This window comes from Dunckerocampus dactyliophorus, chromosome 1, assembly GCF_027744805.1.
Source record: "Dunckerocampus dactyliophorus isolate RoL2022-P2 chromosome 1, RoL_Ddac_1.1, whole genome shotgun sequence".
Classification (NCBI taxonomy): Eukaryota; Metazoa; Chordata; class Actinopteri; order Syngnathiformes; family Syngnathidae; genus Dunckerocampus; species Dunckerocampus dactyliophorus.
This window is the reverse complement of record NC_072819.1, coordinates 27,440,294-27,464,704: the sequence shown is the minus strand read 5'-3', so window position 1 is coordinate 27,464,704 and position 24,411 is coordinate 27,440,294. Positions and strand designations below refer to the sequence as shown.

Here is a 24,411-nt window from a genome sequence, read left to right as displayed (position 1 = left end):
CTAAGAGATAGGGTGAGGAGCTTAGTCATCTGGGAGAGGCTCAGAAAGGTTCTCTTCTTCTTTACATCGAGAGGAGCCAGCTGAGGTGGCTCGGGCTTCGAGTCCGGATGCCTCCCCGACACCTCTCTCGTGAGGTGTTCTGGGCATGCCTAGCCGGGAGAAGGCCCTGGGGCAGACCTTGGACACGCTGGAGGAATTATGTCTCACAGCTGGCCTTGGAACCCCTTGGTGTCCTCCCAGTGGAATTGGAAGAGGTGGCTGGAGACCGGGAAGTCTGGTCTTCCCTACTGAGACTGCTGCCACCGCAACCCAGACCCGGATAAGCAGAAGAAAATGGATGGATGGATTAAGTCAATACAGCTCATAATAATAAAGTCCTTAACTTCTTCTTTCTTCTTTTCCTTTTGGCTTTTCCCTTCAGGGGTCACCACATCGAATCAATTGCCTCCATCTAACCCTGTCTTCTGCATCCTCTTCTCTCACACCAACTACCTTCATGTCCTCTTTCACTACATCCATTAACCTCCTCTTTGGTCTTCCTCTAGGCTTCCTGCCTGGCAGTTCCAAACTCAGCATCCTTCAACCTATATATTCCCTATCTCTCCTCTGGACATGTCCAAACCATCTCAGTCTGGCCTCTCTGACTTTATCTCTAAATCCTCTAACATGTGCTGTCCCTCTGATGTACTCATTCCTGATCCTATCCTTCCTGGTCACTCCAAGAGAGAACCTCAGCATCTTCATCTCCTGTCTTTTCCTCATTGACACTGTCTCTAGACCAAACAACATTGCTGGTCTCACCACAGTTTTGTACACCTTTCCTTTCATTTTAGCTGAAACTCTTCTATCACACATCACACCTGACACTTTTCTCCACCCGTACCATCCTGCCGGTACACGCTTCTTCACCTCTTTTCCACACTCTCCATTGCTCTGGACTGTTGACCCTAAGTACTTAAAATCCTCCACCTTCTTGATCTCTTCTCCCTGTAACCTCACTCTTCCACTTGGGTCCCTCTCATTCACACACATGTGTGTCTAACCTTCATTCCTCTCCTTTCCAGGGCAAACCTCCACCTCTCTAGCTTCTCCTCCACCTGTTCCCTGCTCTCACTGCAGATCACAATGTCATCTGCAAGCATCATAGTCCATCGAGATTCCTGTCTAACCTCGTCTTTCAGTCTGTCCATCACCATAGCGAACAAGAAGGAGCTCAGAGCTAATCCCTGATGCAGTCCCACCTCCACCTTGGACTCCTCTGTCACACCTACAGCACACCTCACCACTGTCTTACAGTCCTCATACATGTCCTGCACCGCTCTAACATACTTCTCTGCCACTCCAGACTTCCTCATACAATACCACAGTTCCTCCTTGGGCACCGTGTCATAAGCTTTCTCCAGATCTACAAAAACACAATGCAGCTCCGTCTGGCCTTCTCTGTATTTCTCTATCAACATCCTCAAAGCAAATACTGCATCTGTAGTACTCTTTTTTTTGGCATGGATCCATACTGCTGCTCACAAATGCTCACTTCTGCCCTTAGTCTAGCTTCAACTACTCTTTCCCATAACTTCATTGTAGGTCTCATCAGCTTTATTCCTCTGTAGTTGCCACAGTTCTGCACATCTCCCTTGTTCTTAGAAATGGGCACCAGCACACTTCTCCTCCATTCCTCAGGCATCTTTTCATGATCTAAGATCCTGTTGAACAACCCAGTCAGAAACTCTACTGCCACCTCTCCTAGACACTTCCAAACCTCTACAGGTATATCATCAGGACCGACGGCCTTTCCACTCTTCATCCTCTTCAATGCCCTCCTCACTTCATCCTGACTAATCTTTGCTACTTCCTGGTCCACAAAAGTCACCTCTTCTCTTCTTTGTTCTCTCTCATTTTCTGTATAGATCAGTCTCTCCCTCCTTACTATCCAACCTAGCATACAAGTCATCATAAGCCCCTTGTTTGGCCTTTGCTACCTCTACTTTCACCTTACGCTGCATCTCCCTGTACTCCTGTCTACTCTCCTCAGTCCTCTCAGTGTCCCACTTCTTCTTAGCTAACCTCTTTCTCTGTATACACTCCTGTACCTCCTCATTCCACCACCAAGTGTCCTTGTCTACTTTCCTTCCAGATGACACACCAAGTACTCGCCTACCTGTCTCCCTGATCACATTAGCTGTAGTTGTCCAGGCATCTGGAAGCACCTCCTGACCACTCAGAGCCTGTCTTAACTCCTTCCTAAAAGTCATGCAATAGAGTCCTTAACATAGTAGTTTAATTTAAATCAATATATTATCATTTTTGGGGCCGCACGGTGGTCTAGTGGTTAGCATGAGATTGGGAAGACCTGTGTTCGATTCTATATTTGCACATATGCTGTATGTGCTTAGGTCCTTTTTTCAGGAATACTTTAAACATCTGAAGGTTGCTTTGCATTATTGAATACAAAATTTATAAAATGATTTTATTTCTTTATTGTCATTGTAACAGGTCCAATAAAACTGAAGGTGCAAACTCCCAAGGTGCCGTAAAAAATATATGAAAGTATAGCATATGGTAATAATTCAAAACTCACAGTAATGATAGAATGGTAAAAATTAGGGATGTCCGAAAATATCTGCCTACCGATATACCATATACTATATGGTCGACATTGTTCCACAGATATTGGGTATGCTGAAGCAAACACGTCTAACATGTTAGCGCACTGAAAGCGGCATCATCCGGCAGTGAATTGTTACATCTACAAGAAAGAAAACCATCTAAGTGCAAACACAGATAACTTCGGAATATATAACTATAAACTCACCTCTAGCAACCAACTCTGACGAGGCCAAAGCAGTAACACGTTATTGGAGTTGTTATAGCCACGAGATTGCTTCCATATTCAGTTTTTGAGAGCGCTGGCTTTAAGTACAGTCATGGAAAAAATGATTCGACCACCCTTTTCTTCAGTTTCTGAAGTTACTTAAATTAGATGACAAGTGGTTTTACCGAAGCAATATGTTTCGCTTTATGTGCGGGGTCAGTAGTAATAATTACATTTAAAAAATGGCTTTCATTTGCTAGTCCTGCATTCAGTGTCCCCAGTGAATATGGTATTGGACGCCCTTCATACAAGGGATATTATTGCATTTCATAAGCACTAGTTTTGATTTGCGCTAACATGGTGTAACATACTTGGATATTACTTGAGAATATTGGTCCTATTTCTCATGCGGTATAAGGAAATGGAGACGACTCCGTGGCCAAGTCACCCCAGCATCGCTTTTTGGAAAAATCGTTCTCTTGGGCTTTGTCTTTTTTTGTGTAATATAACTTCCTAAAACGTTTAATATATCTGGATGGCATGAGATTGAACCTATATTTTGTCAGAAACAACCTAATCCTTGAAATAATATTTGTAGTCTTTGAATGTGAGAGATCCCATAGGTGTCCGTTATCAGCCAGGACAGAGGGAAAAGATGCTTCTAAAAGCAAGATTTTTTTGTTTGATGCATGAAACCTTGAGCTGAAATGAATGGATTTGGGACCTCTCACACAGGCGATACATCCCCTACATGCCTGTTTATTCATGCTGAGGTAAGCTGGAGGTATTCATTTGCTGTCAGCTAGTATTGAATTTGAGATGAGTTTTTATTTCAGCCTCCAAAACAGCTCGCCTCCCTTCCTTCCACCTCCTCTAGCAAACTGAGTTTTGGTTGGTTTGAGAGTTGTTCTGAAATGACTGCATATTATCACCATCTGGCAGCAGGTGACAGATAAGAATGGAGGCGACCTATTTTCTTTAAAGACCCTTTCATAATGACCTCCATATCTGTCCTGCAGCAGTGTGTGCAGAACTTTGAGTCAGGATTTTGGATTTGTGCAGTACCCTGATAGAGTGCTTTTTCATCATTTTGCTTTCTGTGCCTCGAGGTGCTCAAGGCTGGTGGAGCTGTAAGATTCCAGCTTTGCTCCATCTTAGATCTTCAAATAGGTGACAATTTGTCAACTCTTGTTACTTGTCAGATGTATTTCCAGTATGTGCCAATGGTGAATGTAAAACCAACTACCTGGAAGCCAAAACGAAATCTTCCTACAGTCTTTTTAGCCTGTCAATTTCAGACTGATCTGTGTGGTTCAGCAGGTAGATTCTCAATGTTTGAATACAGGTCGGCAAGCCAGGAGATTATTCTGACTCTCTCTATCGCATCCCGTGAGAGCAACAAATGAGTTTCATAGAGTTTGCGTCAGTGTGAACCGAGCCTTCAGGAACAGCCCTAGAGCACAATCCTTTCTCATTATTCTGACACTTATTCACTATTGGCATGGTGCTAAAGTTGGCATGACGCTATAAACAAACAGTTCTGAACTGTCTTTGCTGAAATTTAGAGGTGTTCCCAAATATCTACAGTGTATTGGTTTGTTTATCTCTTTAGTACCACAATATTTTTTTTAGACGGTGGATGAACTACCAAATCCATTTCTTCGTGTGTTTTCTATAATGGAAGATTGTGACTACCAGGTTGTCACGCTGCATGTGCACAACACGTTTATATTCTGGTACAGTAGGTGGCGGTTGCAACCCGCCATAAACAAAAAGAAGAAGGAGATCCGTTTCCTGAACTTTTTTTGTCGTTATGATGGACTATCATAGTAATAGTGTTTTACGAAATACATATTTAAACGATTAGTAGTAGTTCTGAAGTATACGAGATAATTAATTAATTCTAGATTTTGAGATATAGCTTCATAATTGTGTCTTCTTGTTATTTGTATTAAATGCAAAATGTTTTTCCTTGAGTTTGATGTATATTGTTAATGTTGGTGACTTAATGATTAAAATTATTGTTGGCAATATTATTCACAGACATAATGCTGCTAATCCATCCTCTCTAAGTGCTACTTGGACAGACAGGTGTCCTCTAACAAAGATCACAGCCAGCAGCCTTTTATCCTGTGTAACTTTCCAAGAGGCTTATCCTGTTGGAGGTGAACAATCAGCACACAAGGCCCTTTGTCAAACATCTCCAACCTCTCAGAGTTGTTTTTCTGGATAAACCTTGTACTCCCAGTGCTCCAGAGACTTAAGGCATACCTGACTTCTGTACAAATAACAACATTACCTACAGAACCTCCAAATGTATGTGCTATTATGGAAATGCAAACATATTCTAAATGTAAATATGTTTCTAAACAGTGTTCCCTTCTTTCTCATTGTTTTATCCTAATGTCTTTGAAAATATTACGCTTGATGTTGTGTCTTCTATAGTGTAAGTTTCATAAGCAAAGGTAAGGTAAATTATTTTGAGTGATTTGGCACCATATTCCAATTGCTTACATCTACATGCATGCTTGCACAACAGTGTGTTTTTTCGCTCACTGAGGCATCTCTGCTGACATATTTGTTTTGTTCCTCTACGTAGGAAACAGAGTTTTGCTGAGGCCTGTGTTCACCAAACAACCCGGCAGTGTTGTGTTTCCCCTTCAGCATGGAAAGAATCGAAGAGAGGTGGTGTTTAGCTGTGAGGCCCAGGGACATCCACTACCCTCCTACAGGTAAAGCCTCCAGGCGTCACTTAATGTTGTGCATACCAGTAGCAGCTCACTTTGAAAGGGTTTTAGACTGAAGGGTTACGTGTTTACAACCTGCTGCAGATTAAAAAAGGAATATGGAAATCTTATGTTAAATGCCATCTTTTTCCAGAAGATATTCCCCTTATCCACCTCAGGAACTTTACCCTGGAATCACAAACTATGACCCAGAACTATGCGTGCTTGGACTGCGGGAACTGGTGCCGAAGTTAAGTTCTGGACCAATTATTTGAGTCATTTGATGACCCTACTTAACTGTAGGGTCTGTTTAAGTTCTCTGAACCTTTAGGTGGAGTTTGCAGCGCTGAACATCTGATTGGATTAATACTGAGCGTTTTATTTTACATGTCAACATTGTGGTATGAAATGGAATTACAGAAAAAAGCTAACCACATATGTTGACAGACATCGGGGTGCGGACTCTGTATTTGTTATGCAGGGGAAGCAACAGCGGCAGTCTGAAATGTTTATTTCAAGATATCCATAACGTTTTTGTGAGGTGGATGACTGTTTGACTCAAGGTAAATCCTTTTGATTTTAACTTCTAAAATACTTCTACCAGCACTTATTAGTTCGCTGACGAAGCTCTTCGGATGAGGAGCGAAACGTCCGACACCTTCTTCACAGAAGTACAGATGACGTCTCAAGAAGCCTTTTCCTCGATGGACAACTCCTGTACGACTGAGAGCCTACACAGACGAACCACTAATAGTGTAAATAATATGGCACTGATTGAAATCACAGAGGAAATTACTGACGCTATAGACCACAGAAAGTGTGCAGCTGCAGTATTTATGGATCTCACAAAAGCCTTTGATACAATTTATCGCAACATCCTAACAACAAAATTAGAAAGGTACGGAATCAGAGGATTAGATTTGAATTGGGCTAAAAGTTACCTAGCAAACAGGAAGCCATTTGTAAAGCGAAGAGAATACACATCTGCAAGTTTAAATGTGTGTGGAGTATCCCAGGGGTCAATATTGGGACCAAAACTGTTCAATTCATATATCAATGACATCTGTAAAGTGACGAAAGACTTAAAGGTGGTATTATTTGCGGATGATACTACTGCCGTTTGTTCTGGGTAAAGCACACAAGAGGTAATTAAAAAAGTCACGGATGAAATGGCCATATCAAACAGATGTTTTGGTAAACACAGATTATCCTTGAACTTAAGTAAAACTAAAATAATTGTATTTGGTAATAGCAAAAAGGACACGTACAACCAAATACAAATAGACGGCGTGGACATTGAAAGGGTGAACAAAAATAAATTTCTGGGAATTACCTATGGAATACAGGAAGTAAATAAATGTACTGCACAAGATGTGGAACGGATGGGGGGTAGTATTAAATAAACGTTGCTTCCTCCTACTCCTTTTGGACATGTGGAACTGTGAATTGATTTATGTGACGTATTCCATTGTAACTTGCGTGCATGTTGAAATAAAATTAAACCATTACCGTTACCATTACCACGGCAACAGTTCACCATTTCTCTTAATATATGATACAATGACTACCGTTAATTCTGATTTATAAACCGCACCAGTGAATAAGCCGCACCCATTAGATTTAGAGCAAAAAACAGATATGTACGTATATAAACTGCACAGGACTATAAACCGCACATTTCCACGTCATAAAATGGCATATCATGGCATGCACTCATGATGTCATCTTACAAAGAACACTAAACTTATCACACATTAACTTAACACTCGAAAGGTACCTAGGAAATACACAATACAAGGACCAATACAAGTTAAAATGAAAGTTAAGTGAAAATGAAAAAAAAAATCCAACAATTTTAACGTTTTCCATAATGTATTTTGCATTTCATTGGAGGACAAGCGACATAGAAAATGGTTGGACGGATGGATGGATGGTGCTGCAATGCTGCCTCGGTCCACTAGAGGGAGCCAAAGAAGCCCAGAGCCAAGAGGGAGGCTGACAACATTGCAGCGGCCTGGCAGGCACCAATGAATGCCTGTGGCTGAACGCAGTGCATTATGGGAAAATGTTAAAATAGCTGTTTTTTATTGGTACTTTCCTAGGTACCTTTTGCGTATTAAGTTGCTGTGTGATGAGTTTAGTGTTCTTTGTAAGACGACACTGTCAGTCAAACTCTTATATTGAGTAATGACCTCCTGCGATTTCCAATGGTTTGACAAGCTCGTCGTGAGTTCACTGATGGCTTGTGATTGGCTCCTGCCAAAGAAAATTAAATTAAATGCAGGGAATAATATGTAGATGAGCTGGAGAACGTATTGAGCTATTCAATATTTTTGTGTGGACTGTCCAGTCATTTTAATTTTTGTTAAAAAAACGGTTGTAAGATTTTTCCTGCCACAAGAGAACGTTGTTCTCATTGTCACATTAAATTTAGCTTTTATTACGTTTAATTGTAACAAGTGCCATGTAACAGATGATATACCTCATTTACATTGCTCACAAGCTGTGCCTCTCTTTCGTGGATGGGAGTTCAGGGATATTCAGATGGCCATTATTGGTTAAATGAACATGTCACATATTACTGTCATCACTTTGGCAGTTGTGTCACTTTTATCAAGTTTGGGTTCCCGTGTGGATTTGCAGCAGTGCACCATATGCTGCAAATATAGGCAAGTCTATTTTAGGGGCACCAAGGACAAATTAATTTGTCTAAAGCTACCAAATGAAGACTGCGATATAGAGCCCCTGCCTGCATCAAGATGTCACCACTGCCCAACGATTTGTCTCATGTGGAGGTGCTCCAGCTGCAACACCAAATCATTAAATCAATCTAATCATCTAATCTGCTGTTGAGCACTGCTCCACTGCATATGTCTCTTCATTTTGTCTCTCTCTTTCTTCAGTGCTGGCCACTCTGCTCTCTATGTCAAAACCAGTGCCTATGGAGAGAGACAAATATAGAAGCTGGTGTATTTTAGAGCTAATCAAGACCTAGTAGGCAGCATTTTTTGGCTTTTTATACTGCATATGAAAAAATGTTCTTTTCATTATACCACTGACTTTCTATTACTTTCTCTTATACGTTCCTTTTTCTCCTTTTCTTTGTAATTTACTTTTGACTCAGAGTGTGACTATTTCTCAGAAGCTATTGATCTGAATAAATTAAATATGTTGTGTTTTGTACAACATTTAAGATATTTTATCACTGCTGGTAATACGCAGTACTGGGTTTGTCTAGCTCAATTAACACTTAGTTGGACCAGTGTATCAGATTTTTTTTGGTTCGTCTCACTAGAGCGAGGCTGTGTATAGGCATTATGGAGCAGCAACATCAAAGAATACACAGAAACCAACAGGTGAGTGTAATAAATACATATATTTTTAAACACATTTGTATACACATCTCTGTAGTGTATATTTAATGATGTGTCAGTTACTTTACAATCACTTTGCAAGAGAACACCCTCCATGTAAATGATTTTATGTTAAAGTGGGTTACTTTAAACATTTACAGATTTCCTAATGTTATGTGTATGGTAACCATGGGTGTACCCTGGGTTACACAAGCATTGTCGTGTAATCACTAATGCATTTAGTCCGGGGGTCTCAAACTCAATTTACCTGGGGGCAACTGCTAACGATAATGTCTCAATACGGTGATAGGGTGAACCAAATAAATAGATAAACAATTTCATTGTTTGTATTTTGCTGCATTCAGCTGGCATAGGCTCCATCTTACCCATGACCTTAATGAGGACAAGCAGTATAGAGAAAGGGTGGAATTTTGTTGTATATTTTATACACAATACAAGCAGCAATGGTGCAAAAAAAACAGTTTTAGTTCTACATAAGTGTAAACAGGATTTTAGTTTAGATTTTTGACAAACAGTAAAGCTATTTTACACTCATTCAGAAAACACAGCATCTCATGTCTCTCAAGTAGATAAATTCTACAAAGTAGTAAAGTATTTTCATCAGACACTTCTTTCACATTACAAAGTGCTTATCCAGCGTTGTCTCGTCCACGCTATAAAAGTCAACGTGACTCCACACTTTTGATTGTAACTATGCTGACGTGTCTTTCCATTCTTTGCTGGTATATTACGCTTCAATTTCCGCCCAATTTTCTGCCGCTGTCGCAAAGAGCTTTTCCTAGACGGCATGTAAAATGCTCACTCGATTCACTGAGAAGGAACAGTGATAGTTTATAGCGGCTATATTTTAATAATAATAATTAAAAAATTATACACGATGAAAGGTATCGATAAGCCATAGTAGGTTTTGATATTGCGGTAGTTTGATATATAGATATTTTGTCATAACCCTAATCTGGAGTGATGCATGCATTGTAGGAATTGGTTTGTAAAAAGTTGCTGAAGTTAGAGTTGTTAATGATTCCTGATAGTAGTAGTTGCCTACAGATATGTGTGTGTGTTTACTTGTTACATGTTGTGCTGTCATTCTCTACCACCGCAATTGTAGGTAGTGTTCTGTTTAGTGACTCCCCTGTTCATTTTCTATACTGTATGTGGCAAGCTGACTGTTAGTTCAGTTATGGCTTATACTTGCTTTTTATGAGTAATAGTGGTCTAGCCCTGACCTTGCGGGCTGCATTTACACTATTCTTCCATGTCAAGTTGCTGGCCACAAAATATGACCTGGTGAGCCGTGAATTTGAGACTCCTGTTTTTGCTAAACTTACATTGTTTCATCCCTAAACTACGGCAAAATAATCTGTGAACATTACCCCTCCCACAAATCAAGTCTGTACAGTCAAAGCCAAACTGGTATAAGCACAGGTGGGTGTGTCTGTCGCACCTCCGACGGTGCCAGTTGGCTGGCTGCAGAGTCGTCAGCCGGAGCCACCCTTCACTGATATTTAACTTTTTTAATCCTGGAACATCTCAAAGTGGTGGAGCACCCTGTGCAGCCGGCTGGAATATCCTTCTCCCACTCTGTGTCCATCTGTGAGCTTGTGCATGAACCTAACCGCTTACCAAAACCATCATCACACTGAGCTTCTGGCTTCCCCCATGCTCTGTCTTTCCTACAGAGCAAGAGCCAAAATCTGCCTTGCTCTACCTCTTCCGTGAGGTCTTTGAGTGCCTTTCTTAACTTAGGTCCAGTAACTCCCAGGTACACCATGAGCCACTGGCACTCGACTTCTACTGTCGAGTGCCCGTTGAACCGTCAGTTCTGCCATGATGACAGTCCTTTTGGGGATAGACCAGAGGACAATGTCTGGCCAGATGGAGGTAGGTGTAATTTTCTGGGGGAACTTCATCTTTTGGTCGAGGTCAGCTCTCATGGTCCTTTCAGCTCCAGGGGAAAGAAGGGACCACTGTCTTGTGCTGCTCTGGCTTTTGCCCCCTTGCTTGATAAACCGGATCCGCTGCTGTGATGTAGGTGGGCTGGTGTTGTTGGCTTCCAGCCTGCGTGTCTCCAGGATTTCAGCTAGCTTCTGTAGCACTCTGTTGTGGCGCCACCTGTACCGGCCCTGTGTCAGTGCCGCCTTGCACCCCGAGAGGATGTGCTGCAGGGCACGGGTTGCTGAAGCTGCTCAGTTGGCGAATCTCCTCTGTGCCATACCAGATGTGCAGATTCTAGGGAGTCGTACGTGGCGCTGATAACGAGGCTCAGCCTTGCTTGGGGCATCCTCCACATTTCGGCCCACGTGATGGTTCAACATCCTCCCATGTGGTCCATCTCCCTTGTTGTTGCTGGCTGACGGCCTTGATTTTGTAACCCTCCTCCTCGATCTCGACAACTTTGGAGATCACCAGGTCTTTCCTTTTTTTCCTCGTGGCCTTGGACCACATCTTGGGGGCTGGTCCCCATCCAAAGCTGGTTTTGCCTTGCTGTTGTAGCCCAATGACTTGCAGGTGTTTCAGGCGAGTGGTCGACGGCCTGTGTGGCATCACACTTGCGTCCAGTGTGGACTTCGGCCCTGGTGCTTTTAATAGATAAATCGGGTGGGTCGCTGAGCTTGAAAATGAGTTTCACCTTCTCCTGTCTGTAGCCTAAGCATATGGATTTCAGTGGAAGCTTCAGAATGGTTCTCCCCATGAGTGCTGTGGTGGGAAGGCATCGGGGATGGCCCAGCCATTTCCAGATGTAGGTGTTTGCTTTGGTGTCTAGTTTCTCAGCTGGGGATAGGGTGATGTCACAAAGCTTCAATGGCGCTGGTACAGGGTGAATTGGTAACACCAGTCCAGTCCACCTGTCCAGAAGTTGGGAACCAACCAAGGAAGCCATGTGTTTTTCAGACAGGTCAGCTGTGTAAAGCCTTTCAAGGCTCTGTACCGGTTGGTCTGCCAGCAGCAGGTTCTTCTCACCGCCAACTGAGAAGGAGATGTTGTCACTTTGTACACCTTTTACGATAGAGAGACTGCAGGACTTAGCTTGTTTTATACTCATAGGGGCCCATGCTAAGGGCTCTTCAAGCCTTTTCAGGAGCCTGGCTGTGCACGCATCTTTCTGGAGGATTGTGGTGATGTGATCCATGTAACTATGAAGAGCCTGTAGTCTTTGGCCTGACTGGGACCTGATGCCTCTGACCATCTGCCTTCCACCGATCAGGATGATCTTGAATGCTGCCGTGAAAAGGATAGGTGAGATGGAGCAGCCCATTGCCATCCGCTTTTCTAGTTGGGCCAATCGGTTATCTTCTGGGTTGTGTAGCAGACATTAAAGTTCTCAAAATAGCTTGCTACTGGGCTCTGGATGCATGATGGTACATGGAAGAAATTGAAACAAAGTGGATGAGCTGGGGGAACAGACCCATATGCATTTGCAAGGTCTATTCAGACCACGTGCAGATCTGATTTGTACCTCTTTGCTGTCTGGATCTGATCCCAGATCATAGCTGAGACCTCCACACAACAGGGAAAAACAGGAAGGCCTGCCTTCTGACAGATGGTGTCTATGTAGCTGTTTGCCTGAAGGTAGTTGGACATGCGTTTTGCCATCACCAAAAAGAAAGCCTTCCCTTCCACATTCAGTAAGGCTATGCCTGTAAATTGGTTGGTGTTTCACTTTGATGAAGGTAGTGACTGCCCTGCTCAGTGTTGGAGAGAAGGACTGGGTTTTAGGGTTTTAGGGCTTGTTTTAGGGCTTTAGGGTCCTAGGGCAGTCCTTATGAACCATATACGGTACGCCATTTGGTCTCGGTGCTCTCGCTCACTCTGCCACCTACTTGACTTCAAGCCATTTGGGGGGAGTGGTGTTGAACGGAGAAGTGTGCTTAGGTGGGTGTGGTACGTGCCCTTGTGATCCGAGGGAGCTCTACTTTAGGCAGTTCCTGAGCTGGTCTTTGTTGTATTCCTCCAGCTCCTGCTCAGTGGTGTGCAGCATTCCTGATTTGTTCTCCTCCAGCAGGCGCCGAGCATACTTGAAAGGATCTCGGAAGAAGCTTGGCCTTGTTTTCTCTTTACGTCTTCTGCATTTTCTGATCTGTTCAGCTCGCCTCAGATGTACTAATCTGGTCTTGATCTGGTTCCATAGCCTGTGTAGGCTATCTTTCTCCACATCCTCGGCTCTCATTCATACCTTTCTTAGTAGGCAACGCTCCTTCACCAGTTGGAGAATTTGTCTCTTCCGTTTCCTCATCTGCCTCACAAAGAACTTTGTCTGTTGCATTTTTCCAAATCTTCCCCTGCCTTCTTCAAAAATGATCTGACCGAAGATGTTCAATGTTCACTGCCTTTTAAGGTGCTCTCGAGAATTGTGTGCAAGGTCTCATCAAAGCTGTTCCATGCGTCTTTGTCCTTGGCTTTTGGCCACTTGACCTTGGGTTTCCGGATTGGCTTCTCCAGACTTCCGATGTTCTGTCTTTTGGGATAGGCTGCTGCTGTTGCGGATCTTTCTGGGAAGAGTGAACTTGTTCTATCTCGCCAGATGCAATGATGGTCTCAATATCACTGTGGCTCTCAACCTGGCCCTGGACTCCTCCTTGTCTAACCTGCTTGTGCAGTGCAAGTTTGTATCTGGCTGCTGCCTCCACACAACCCTTACACGTGCACATACACACATATTTGTCGGCTCCTGTTGAGGGCCATGGAAAGACGTGGACATAAAAGAGTTTGACATGGCAGACAAGGTTAGAGCTTTTCATTTCTGCAGAAGGCCTCCCAGTAAAAGCCTGAATAGGCCAGAATAAGTTTAGTAAGCTATTTTGTTTGTTGGTCATTTCACATAAATGTATTTTGGTTCGATGCTTGCAGCACAGATGAAAATGTATTACTTCTACCAAGGTTGTGTTGTCAATGGCTTGGTTTGTTTGTGTGTAACTTCCTGTGTAAATTTCTTATCTATGAAGCAGCATTTTTTATGATGGTCAGGTATTCTTCAGGGCCAGTTCTAGGCATGCACATATGGAGGGAAAGTAGAAATGTTAAGGGGGCAGTATGCATACACATCATGCACCAACAGTGTTTTTTTCACGGCATGGGTTGTTAGCTGTGTGTCCAGCCATCAAACTGGAGAAGTGGATTGCACTTTTCAGGCCTCTACCCTGAGACCTGGCCGACTTGGGTGTCCCACCTGACTCAACTCCTGGCAGTCTATTACATGCAGCCTCCTGTCTATGCTTGTGTGGCTGAGAAAAGCTCCCACTGGGGAAAAACAGCTATTTATTAACTATTCCCCCAGTTGATTAAACAAATATATTACATAGACGTTATATCACCCTTTGTTTTTAGTTGTTAATTATTAGTTGTCTAACGGGTCGCCATCTCTGTTTCGTCAAAGTGGCTTCACAGCCCAGAGGGCCCCCCACCCCTCCACCCACTAAACATCCAATCACTGTTAGTATGCAAAGGAACCAAGACCAGTGCTGTGGTGTCAGGTTTCAAAACAGAGTGGAGGAGCATGGCCACAGAGATGAGAGATGATGGGAGCAGTCTTGCGCTGTTTCTGGCGGAGTTTTCACCTCGAAAATTTTGATTTTATTTAGGGGGCATTGAAAGAAATAAGATAATCTGCAAACTCCACAAAGAGATTTTCCAACAGAGATTCACATCCAGATCTCCTGACTGTGAGGCAGACATGCTAATCACTACACCACCATGCTGCCTTTGTAGGATCTTAACATCTAGACTTTACTTTTAATTCAAGAGAATAAACTGTAACAACGTAAGGTATAGTATTATTTTACAGGTGAGAATTTTTAAGCCTAGGCTGCATTAAGTTCCCATGTTGGTGTTCATGTTCTCCGGTTGGATCAAGCTATAGAACACTTGTTTGACATATTCCTAAAATGTATTTTTTGTTATACCTCACTGAATCTTTTTCCTGTGTGCCTTACCTTCCCAGGTGGAGGCTAAATGACTCTTTCATCGCAATGACTCCAGGATCACGTTATTCCCTCATGGGAGGGAACTTACACATTTCCCATCTGAGTAAAGCAGACGACGCTGGCATTTTTCAGTGTCTGGCATCAAACTCGTTTGGCACCATCGTCAGCAGAGAGGCCAGTCTCCACATTGCCTGTAAGTTCATATAAGGACACTATTCTTTAAAAAAAACAAACAACTAAAATTAAGATGAAAAATAAGATAGTAATAAGAAGTCTCAGGAGAATTAAGAAGGAAATAATATGAAAACTGTGTTCTCCGCTGTTGTATGGTGGCTTTCAACAACAAATAGTGGTGATAGGTGTGGTTGTAGGTCAGTGGTTGTACATTTCTCTTCTTGAATGGTACTCAAATTATAGGTGGTTAAGGGTTTGGTATAATTGGTTAGTATGAAGTCATAAAATTGATGAATGTAAAGAAATGCTTCAAGTAAATTAAATGTTCTGTTAATTACTCTGAAAAAGGAATAGCTGAGTAATTACAGTACATGTCTTAGGCAGACACAATTTAATTGTATTCATCAAAATTCCAACAACATGCAGCAGTATTCAAATTGATATAGATTTTATAACTGATTTCACAAAGCTTTACAAATATAGAAAATGTGCACCGATTGTGCACTACACATACAGTACAATACTAGTGGTCATCCTGCTCCCTTTCACAGGCTTTCCTCTTTGAGCTTTTTGTGCCATATCCAAATCTGCTTTCTAGTGGGTGTATTTATTATTGCATTTTCTTAAAAATGCACGCTGCACACTCTTGTGATTGTGTTCAAGCTTATTCCAACACTCAAAATGTCTTTACATTGAATTTTTCATCCTGAAAAAAGAAACATTAAAACATGAAACTAAGTTTTTACATATTTCGTTAAAATTCTTTTGAGTGAGAATTCACTAGTTTATTAGAAATTATTAGAAATTATGTCAAAAAATGTAGAACACCCTGTATACAACATCTTATTTTTTGTTTTGGAGTGAATGGGAAAGTGGAAAGGAAAACATACAGTAGCTCTCTTTGACCACATGGTCATTTAGGGGCTATGCACACAGAAACCTTTTCAGGTCAAAACGGCAAAGTTTTTTTAATCGTTTTAGCCTCTAATCCACATGGGAACGGCGTTCTAGGTGACCTGATATAACCCGCCCCTGTCGACTTTCTCCTCATATTTTGTTGTCTTAACACCATAATGACTCGCAGAAGTAATTCTACTTCTCGTAAACCTTGAAAAGCCGTGGACGACGGGCTTATGTGCATGTGTTCTTCTTCTATGGTTTGGTATGTCACATGGTTCCGCCCGTGTGTTTTCAAAGCGCCACACGTAGGTGTGCTTGGTTATTACATAATTTTCACTCAGCGATTTGTTCCCGTCTGGATATAACAATTTATTAATCTGGCACAGAGTGGACGTGACTTTTTTTCAACCCGTCAAAAAAAACAACAACTCAGGAACTTTCCTGTGTGGAACTTTCCTGTGTGGACAGGGCCTTACACTGCCTAGCCAGAAAAAGATCACCACATGGACACATACTGGTCGTGGAAAAGATAGTAATCTGTTTTAGAATGGTCAATATATTGGCATGACAAAAAATCTAAGGAGATCGCTGAAACTGCTAAAATCAGGTTAAGAACAATGTCCAACGTCTTAAAGTGGAAGGACAATGGGGAAACTTTGCGCCATTATCCAAATCTTCCATCATCAATACAAGATGTTGGTGAAAAATGAATGCATCTCTGTACAGAAATCAATGTTGTGACATTGCAGAAGCTTGTGGAAATTATTCCACCTGCGAATGTGTGCCATAATCAAAGCTAAAGGAGGATGAAATATTAGGGGCTATCCATATGGAAACGTTTTCAGGTCAAAAGTATTTTATCGTTTCAGCCTTTCATCCACACGTAAACGGCATTCTCGGTGACCTGAGATGGTATTTTTTGAAAACGGCTTCCACAGTGAAACGCCAACTTGACATTTCCGTATAGACGGCCAAAACACTGTTTTATAGAAACGATGATGTCACAAAGCCGTCGCCACTTCGTCGCCGTCACGTGACCAGAAATGAGCATTGACGACAAGCCAACATAATATCTCAACTTTTGACGGACATGACTCACCCCAGTTGTCATTCTCCTGATATTGTGTTGTCTTATTCTCCAAAATGAATAGTAGAAGCAATTCCACTTTGTCAGAAGTCTAGATGAGCTTTGGAAACTGGAAGATGACGGACTTATGTGCATGCATTCTTTCTTCTTCTGTAGTTTGGTGTGTCACATGGTTCTGTCTGTGTGTCTCTTTACAGTGCCACACGTAGGTGCTCCTTGTACATTACATCGTTTTCACCCACTGATCTGCTCCCGTCTGAATGCAACTATTTACTAATCCGGCGCAGATGCACATTTTTTTCAATCCCAAGAACGCTCCCGTGTGGACAGGGCCTTAGATTGTGTGACTTTTTGTGGCCAGGCAGCGTCTTAACAGCTATATTGCACAATATAACAGCAACAGAACTAATTTGAGCATTTCTGGTAATATTTCATCTATTGTGTAAAGGTGAGCTAACAAGCTCTTTGGGGCTGTTTATGTTTTAGTTTTTATTTCAGCAATTTTTTCATTTTGGTGGTACTCATTTCAACTTCAAATGTTTTGACTACAGCCTGTTGTTGTTTGCCCAAGTAAAGGTTTCATTCAAACTTAATATGACCTCGTGGGATCCTCTTGAAAATGATGACAAGAGGCAAACAACATCCTTGATTGACTGGTGGTTAATAATGAGAATACACAAGTTTTCTAGTTTATATAATTCAAGCTCCAGTGTTTCACTCTGTCTGGTGTGTACAAACTTGGGATCCATAAATTGAAAACTCTGACTGGGCCTTGACAGAACTCATATACTTGATGCTTTACAGCCCTCATCCATTTAATTTTATAAGAGTCTAAGAGTCTCAGGCATCTGTGATGGCAAGGTGAGCTTCGGGCCTGCACTGTTGATGGGCAGCACATATCAAATAACAGCCCTGATGCTGATGAACAGATGGCACAGCTAGACTAGACAGAATTCTGATGTCTGTTTCTCTGCGAGAGAAGACTCAGATATGGCTGGTGTTGTAGCAGATGTAGCCATCTTGGGTACACTTGGTGCTTCTTTGTCACAAAGCTGCACTCAATCCACAGTGTATAGCACATATTGTCCCTGGTCATATTCAAACTTCCTGTCAATTTTCAGACATTACCTGAATTGCATTTCATTGTGGTGGTTGTCATTCATCTCCCATGACAGACCTGGAACTGCTTTTGTCAACAGAGATGTTTCCGTGCTGATATGTCATACGTCATATTTATTGCTCCCAGTTTAACTTAATTAAGTGTGCTGTGTGACTGAGCATGTCTCGGGTCAAGGAAATAACTCAAGGAGTGGTAGCCTGTTATGAGAGTCAGTCCAGGGTCATTTGTAACAGACTCTTGAGTCAGAGTAATAAAATATGCTTTTTCAAACACCTAGGGGCTGACATCTTTCTTGGCTACAGTATATGTTTTGTTGGACAAAAACAAAGACTCCTCGATGAAGAGAGGACTTGGATCTACAGCATAGTTGTAGCCTATAATCTTATCAAGCCTTTAGAGTACTGGAAGAAAATGATTTCTACCAATACTGTATCCTCTTTAACAATGTCTTTGTGTCATTTGACTCTTGACACTAATGTCTTAGATTCGCCAAAGTTAATGATGTCTTTTCAAATCCAATTCCACAGAGGTATGGATCATGAGCTGAACTCAAAGGTCTAAAACCTTTTGTACATACACAAAGGGCCTATTTGTGTCAAATATTGTTTACATATTTGTGGCCTTTTATTGGGGCCAGCCTAAAGTACAACCTATGCTATATTGATTCTAAACAGCATCTTGATATGCCACACCTGTGAGGTGCATGAATTATCCCTGCAAAGGAGAAGTGCTCAGTACCACAGATTTGTGAACAATATTAGGGAGCGATTGGTATTTTGTGTACATAAAAAAGGTTTTTGATCAGCTCATGAAAGATGGGAGCAAAAGTGTTGTGTTTAATTTTTTGTGAGTGTATGTACAGGTTAAGAACATATGTAATCCTTTAACAGATGGATGATAATAACAATTTCTGATACCATCTGGTATGGCCTTAAACCCCTGCAAGTACAAAGATTATTGATCCTGATGACATACCGACATAGTTTTAGCGGTTGTATTTTATTGTCACATGTGGTGCATAGAATAATAATCTTAATGATTGCATGCCCAAATTGAGTTTCCAAATCCGCCTCTGATATTTTGGTACTAAGTGGAAGGATTTTCAGCAAACTGCAAAACGACATAAAAGATTGCATTGTCTGCAACACAGGGTAACTGTCCTGATGAGGGGAAAAGCTCAGCCTCGTTGGTGAGCTGCTTATAAATCCACAAGGGAATAATGCTGTGCGTAATGAAGTGTGAAATGGCTGTGTATATGAAAGCAAAGCAGGATGCAACTCTCCTGTATCTTGCCATTCAAGATTTCTTCCATCTGATTCAATCCTGTAATTGCCCTCACTTTGCATTCTTCCCGTCATACCCGACTATCTTACCTGTGTAATTACCTTCAAAGATTTTTTATCACCTCATCTTTTTTTACCTTTCTCAGCTCAAGCAGGTGTGTGCTCATTAGTCATTGCATATACCTCATGTTAGAATGTAGTGTGTTTTCTTTGTGTATGAGAGCTAGCGAGGGACACCATAATCACAGTTAGGTACATACTTCAATTTTAAGGTCCCGGTCCAGTTCTTTTTGTTACAGTAGAGAACAAAATACGAAACATACAGTAACTGCTTAGCTTTTCTGTCATCAGCTTTAATGAGTTTTAAAGTTAAATATAACTTCTGGCAGGTAATTCCCTCAACGAAAACAAAGTGTAAATATTACAGCTGTCAAAGCACGTTAATTCCGCGTTAATGGCGATAACTAATTTGTTTAATTAATTACGTTTAAATTTTTAGTGTCATGAATGCATGTGCATCATGTCAAGCTACATCTCTCCGTTATGACGCCAGGCGGAGCCACAGTAGCGTCCCCTCAGAGTCACACAGAGTCTGCCACGCTTTTAGAACTTTATTCTGGCCTGAACATACCAACAGTAGTGCAATTTCAACACCATATATGTGAACATGAACACATAATAGAGAAAAACAGTGACCATAAGGGCCAATTTCGACTATAAAGCCCTCTATAAAACTCTAACAATGTTTTATTGTTGTATATACATGCTGTGACAATGCATTAACAGGTACATTCATGATAATATGTAATACTTACAGTATTTTGCCATATTTTGATCATTTTAAACATTACCGGAACTTATTTCCTGGGCGCATTGATTTCACACAGCCCATAGATCGGAACTAATGCTACTTCCATCAACAACAGCAGCACAGAAACAGCGTGTCTGTTTGCTATTGCTACTCATCTTTGTGAGATTCGCCACCGGCGTCGTCTACTACTTTTGGACAAATGAGGATCCAGAACCTTATCCTTTTGAGCCTGAATATATGGATGAGCTACAGGTTATAAGGTCAGACACCCTCTCACCCCAGTCAGAGAATAATGTTGCTGGGTGCTTGGCAGATCCAGCTATAGTGAAACACCAAGGCATTCTCATAGCGTTATCATGTAGACGTTAGATGTAGTTAAATATAGGCCTCTCTTGGCACATGTTAGATAAAATAACAGTATAATGAAAACAGTCACTCCTCTGTCATTGGGGTGCCAACTGATCGGATGGCTGTGTCTTTCAGCACAAGACTTGTGCTCACCGTTGAGCTGGTAAATTTAGTATAGTCCTCAGGTAAAAATTGCTGAGCTCATCTTAATGTGTCTTTGTAGCGATGTCATTGGGGCTAAGTTGCAGTATCCACTGCTTTAGTCTGTCCCGATGTTTAATTGGTAGCGTGTGGAATCTCAAAGTTGACAAATTTTTCGGGTTCTTGCCACAATACACGTGTGAGGCATGATTTATAACTTAGCATTAACTTTTCCAAACTCACAAACAACACAGCAGCAGCTCCAGGATGTAGTGTTACCTTTCAGTAGTGGCCATTGTGAGTGACGTTGAGACTAGCGAGGCATTGTGTTAGGAAAATAGTTATTTGTGTTAGCTGCTACAGTAACAATATCGCTGTTGCCGTTTTTTGGAGGTTTTTTGAGGGCTTTATAGTCTAAATAAGTGTGTCCCATTCCGTTCATTGTTAGCTCCCACTTGCTAACTGTTTTTCTCTCTTTAGAATGCACAGAAAAGGGAAAGACGTGTCGTCATGTTTCACATAATGATTGTGGATGAGAGGCAAAATTCCCAAAAAAGTGCAGTTTTCCCTTAAGTATGCTCAGAAATCCCAGAAAATACATCTACACTCAAAACATGTGAATTCAGCTTAACTTACGTGGTGTCTTTGAACGCAACCCTTTATGGCTCATAATGACACGGTGAAAGTGTGATTCAAATGTTCTGTTACTATTAAAGAGGTTAGTGTTAGAAAAATACATTTTAAGACACACAGTGGTATGAAAAAGTTCTGGCCTCCTTCATGGTTTCTTATTTTTTTGCATGTTTGTCACACCTAAATGTTTCAGCTCATCAAACAAATTTAAATATTAGTCAGTGACAACACAACTGAACACATAATGCAGTTTTAAAATGAGACTTGTTGTCATTAAGGGAGAAAAAAATCCAAACCAAATGGCCCTGTGTGAAAAAGTGATTGCTCCCCTATTAAAACATAACTTAACTGTGGTTTATCTTACCGGAGTTCAAGTCGAAAAGGTTACAAAGCCATTTGTAATGCTTTGGGACTCGTGCGAACCACAGTGAGCCATTATCCACAAATGACGAAAACATAAAACAGTGGTGAAACTTCCCAGGAGTGACCAGCCAACCAAAATGAACCCAAGAGCGCAATGACGACTCATGTAAGAGGTCACAAAAGACCCCACAACAACATCCAAGTAACTGCAGGCCTCATTTGCCTCAGTTAAAGTTATTGTTCATGACTCCACCATAAGAAAGACACTGGGAAGAAAGACACTGGGCACTGGACACTGTTCCAAGACAAAAAAACACTGCTGAACAGAAATAGTGTTAAGACTTGTCTCAATTTTGCCACAAAACATCTTGATGATCCCCAACACTTTTGGGAAAATACTATGTGGTCTGATGAGACAAAACTATAATTTTTTGGAAGGTGTGTGTTCCATTACATCTGGCGGAAAAGTAACGTAGCATTTCAGACAAAGAACATTATACCAGAAGTAAAATATGGTGGTGGTAGTGTGATGGTCTAGGGTTGTTTTCCACGACCTGGACCAATTGCTGTGATAAATTGAACCATGAATTCTGCTGTCTACCTAAAAATCCTGAAGGAGAATGTCTTGCCGTCTGTTTGTGACAACAAGCTGAAACCAACTTGGTTTCTGCAGCAGGACAATGATCCAAAAGACACCAGCAAGTCCACCTCTGAATGGCCAAAGAAAAACAAAATGAAGACTTTGGAGTGGCCTAGTCAAAGTCTTGACCTGAATCCTTTTGAGATACTGTGGCATGACCTTAAAAAGGCGGTTCATGTTGGAAACCTCTCCAACGTGGCTGAATTACAACAATTCTGCAAATATGAGTGGGCCAAAATTCTTTCAAAGCTCTATAAGAGACAAGTTATTGCAAATGCTTTATTTCAGTTGCTGCCAAGGGTGGCCTAACCAGTTATTAGGTTTAGGGGGCAGCCACTTTTTCACACAGGGCCATGTAGGTCTGGACTTTTTTCTCCCTTAATAATAAAAAGTTTCATTTAAAAACTGCATTTTGTGTTCAGTTGTGTTGTCATTCACAAATATTTGAATTTGTTTGATCATCTGAAACATTTAAGTGTGACAAACATGCAACAAATAAGAATTTAGGAAGGGGGCAAACACTTTTTCACTGTATGTAACCACTGTATGTATCTTTTAGCTTGACTTAAATTTTCAGTTCATTTGGAGCTGTTAATAAATACAAGCATACAGTACTTCATAGAATCGTGTCCTGTCATTTATCTTTCTGTTCGCTCAATACAGTAACCATGGGCACATTATATAATTAATAATTGTAATTATTGTATAATTCATATATAATTAATTGGAAAACTGATGAAGTTGATTATAGTGTGAAATCATTTGGCCTAGCCTTAGTAAATACAGGTATATCATAGTTTTCAATGTTGCTTTTTAGCAAAGTGCAACAATGCAGAGAGAGATACCGCCTGGAATTCAGGGCTCCATAAAATCACACTCGGATCCCCTGAGTAGCTGTTGTCACCACATCTCTTTTTTGGGGGGCCCCTGTCAGTCAAGGGGCCCTTGGAATTGTATTTTGGAATTTTTCTCCCTATACGGCACCCCTGAATGATCTCATGGTCTGATTTATTATTTTATATTTAGGAAATAGTACTTATTGCCTGAAGTGCTCCATTAATAGTTCCAGATTATAGCCCTGTACCCAGTGTCTACTGAGCAATGCTGGCACACTACATTAGTTTTATCCTCTTTTATTTGTCCATTTACTTATTAAACTGGGAAGATGACGTGATCCCAAACAGAAGACTTTAACAACTGAAGAGTGTTTTCAAGCGCTTACTTCTTCTTGGCACTATCAATAGCCATGAGTCCAGCTATCCGAAGGTTGGGCTGCACTGCATTTGTGGAGTAGACTGGTGACTATATGTTCCACTTCTGTCCCTCACTCAACGTGTTCCGTGTGGGTAGTCAGTATACCTCTGCACCGAACCAAATGTTTTGTACCAAAAAAATCTGATTATGAATACATACAGTACATACACCATTACACCCCAAGAACTAGCCAGTGTTTCTCAGTCTGGTGAAGCGTTCTAGGTGTGTATTTTACACCTAACATTTAGGGAAGAAAGCAGTGTTTTATGAATGCAACAATACCCTCCAGTGTTATAACTCAGTTTAAAGTAAACGTAGTCATGCAGTACTTAAAATGTGTTATGCAAAAAGAAAGCTGACTTGATTAATTGACCACGTACCTTATGTGCTGCTGTGGAATGCATTTCAAGCATCATAAATATTTGTTTGTGTTGTTATTTTTCAGCCTCTCCAAGTGAGGCACTTTGTGTGCGTCGAACACATTGCATTAGTTTATTAATATACTTTATTAAAATCATGTATATGTTGACTTTACTTTGTCAAATGAAAGAGTAGTTTGTGCAGTCCATCAGGGCAATATTTTGCAGATCTTGTGCTTCTAAAATATTGTGTAGACCAGGAGTTTCCAAACCTTTCTCCTCTTAGAGTTACTTTTACTTAATTGGGGCAGGTGGGGTGTGCGTGTGAGTGTTTCAGGTGCCTGTGGCCACTACTTTGGCGACCACTGGTGTAGACACATCATAATTCTGGTTTTCATTTTTTGGTCTGGTTTTCATTTTTTCCATTCTTTAAACAAAATTCTTTAAGAAAGAATGATAGTTTTT

The 24,411-nt window shown here is 41.2% G+C and overlaps 1 protein-coding gene across 9 annotated transcripts in view; it reads left to right on the top strand.

The window, feature by feature from the left end:
• LOC129178015 (contactin-4-like) overlaps positions 1–24,411 on the top strand; it is a 139,353-nt gene that overhangs the window by 38,620 nt on the left and 76,322 nt on the right. For 4 of the 9 annotated variants that reach the window (XM_054769718.1, XM_054769661.1, XM_054769645.1 and 1 more), the window contains exons 3-4: positions 5,412–5,544; positions 14,851–15,026. In XM_054769718.1, coding sequence (XP_054625693.1) covers positions 5,412–5,544; positions 14,851–15,026 — 309 coding nt within the window. Of the gene's footprint in view, positions 1–5,411; positions 5,545–5,692; positions 6,294–7,290; positions 8,533–8,833; positions 8,895–14,850; positions 15,027–24,411 lie in introns of those variants that run through there. The other 5 variants (XM_054769709.1, XM_054769699.1, XM_054769671.1 and 2 more) reach the window with 4 other exon arrangements.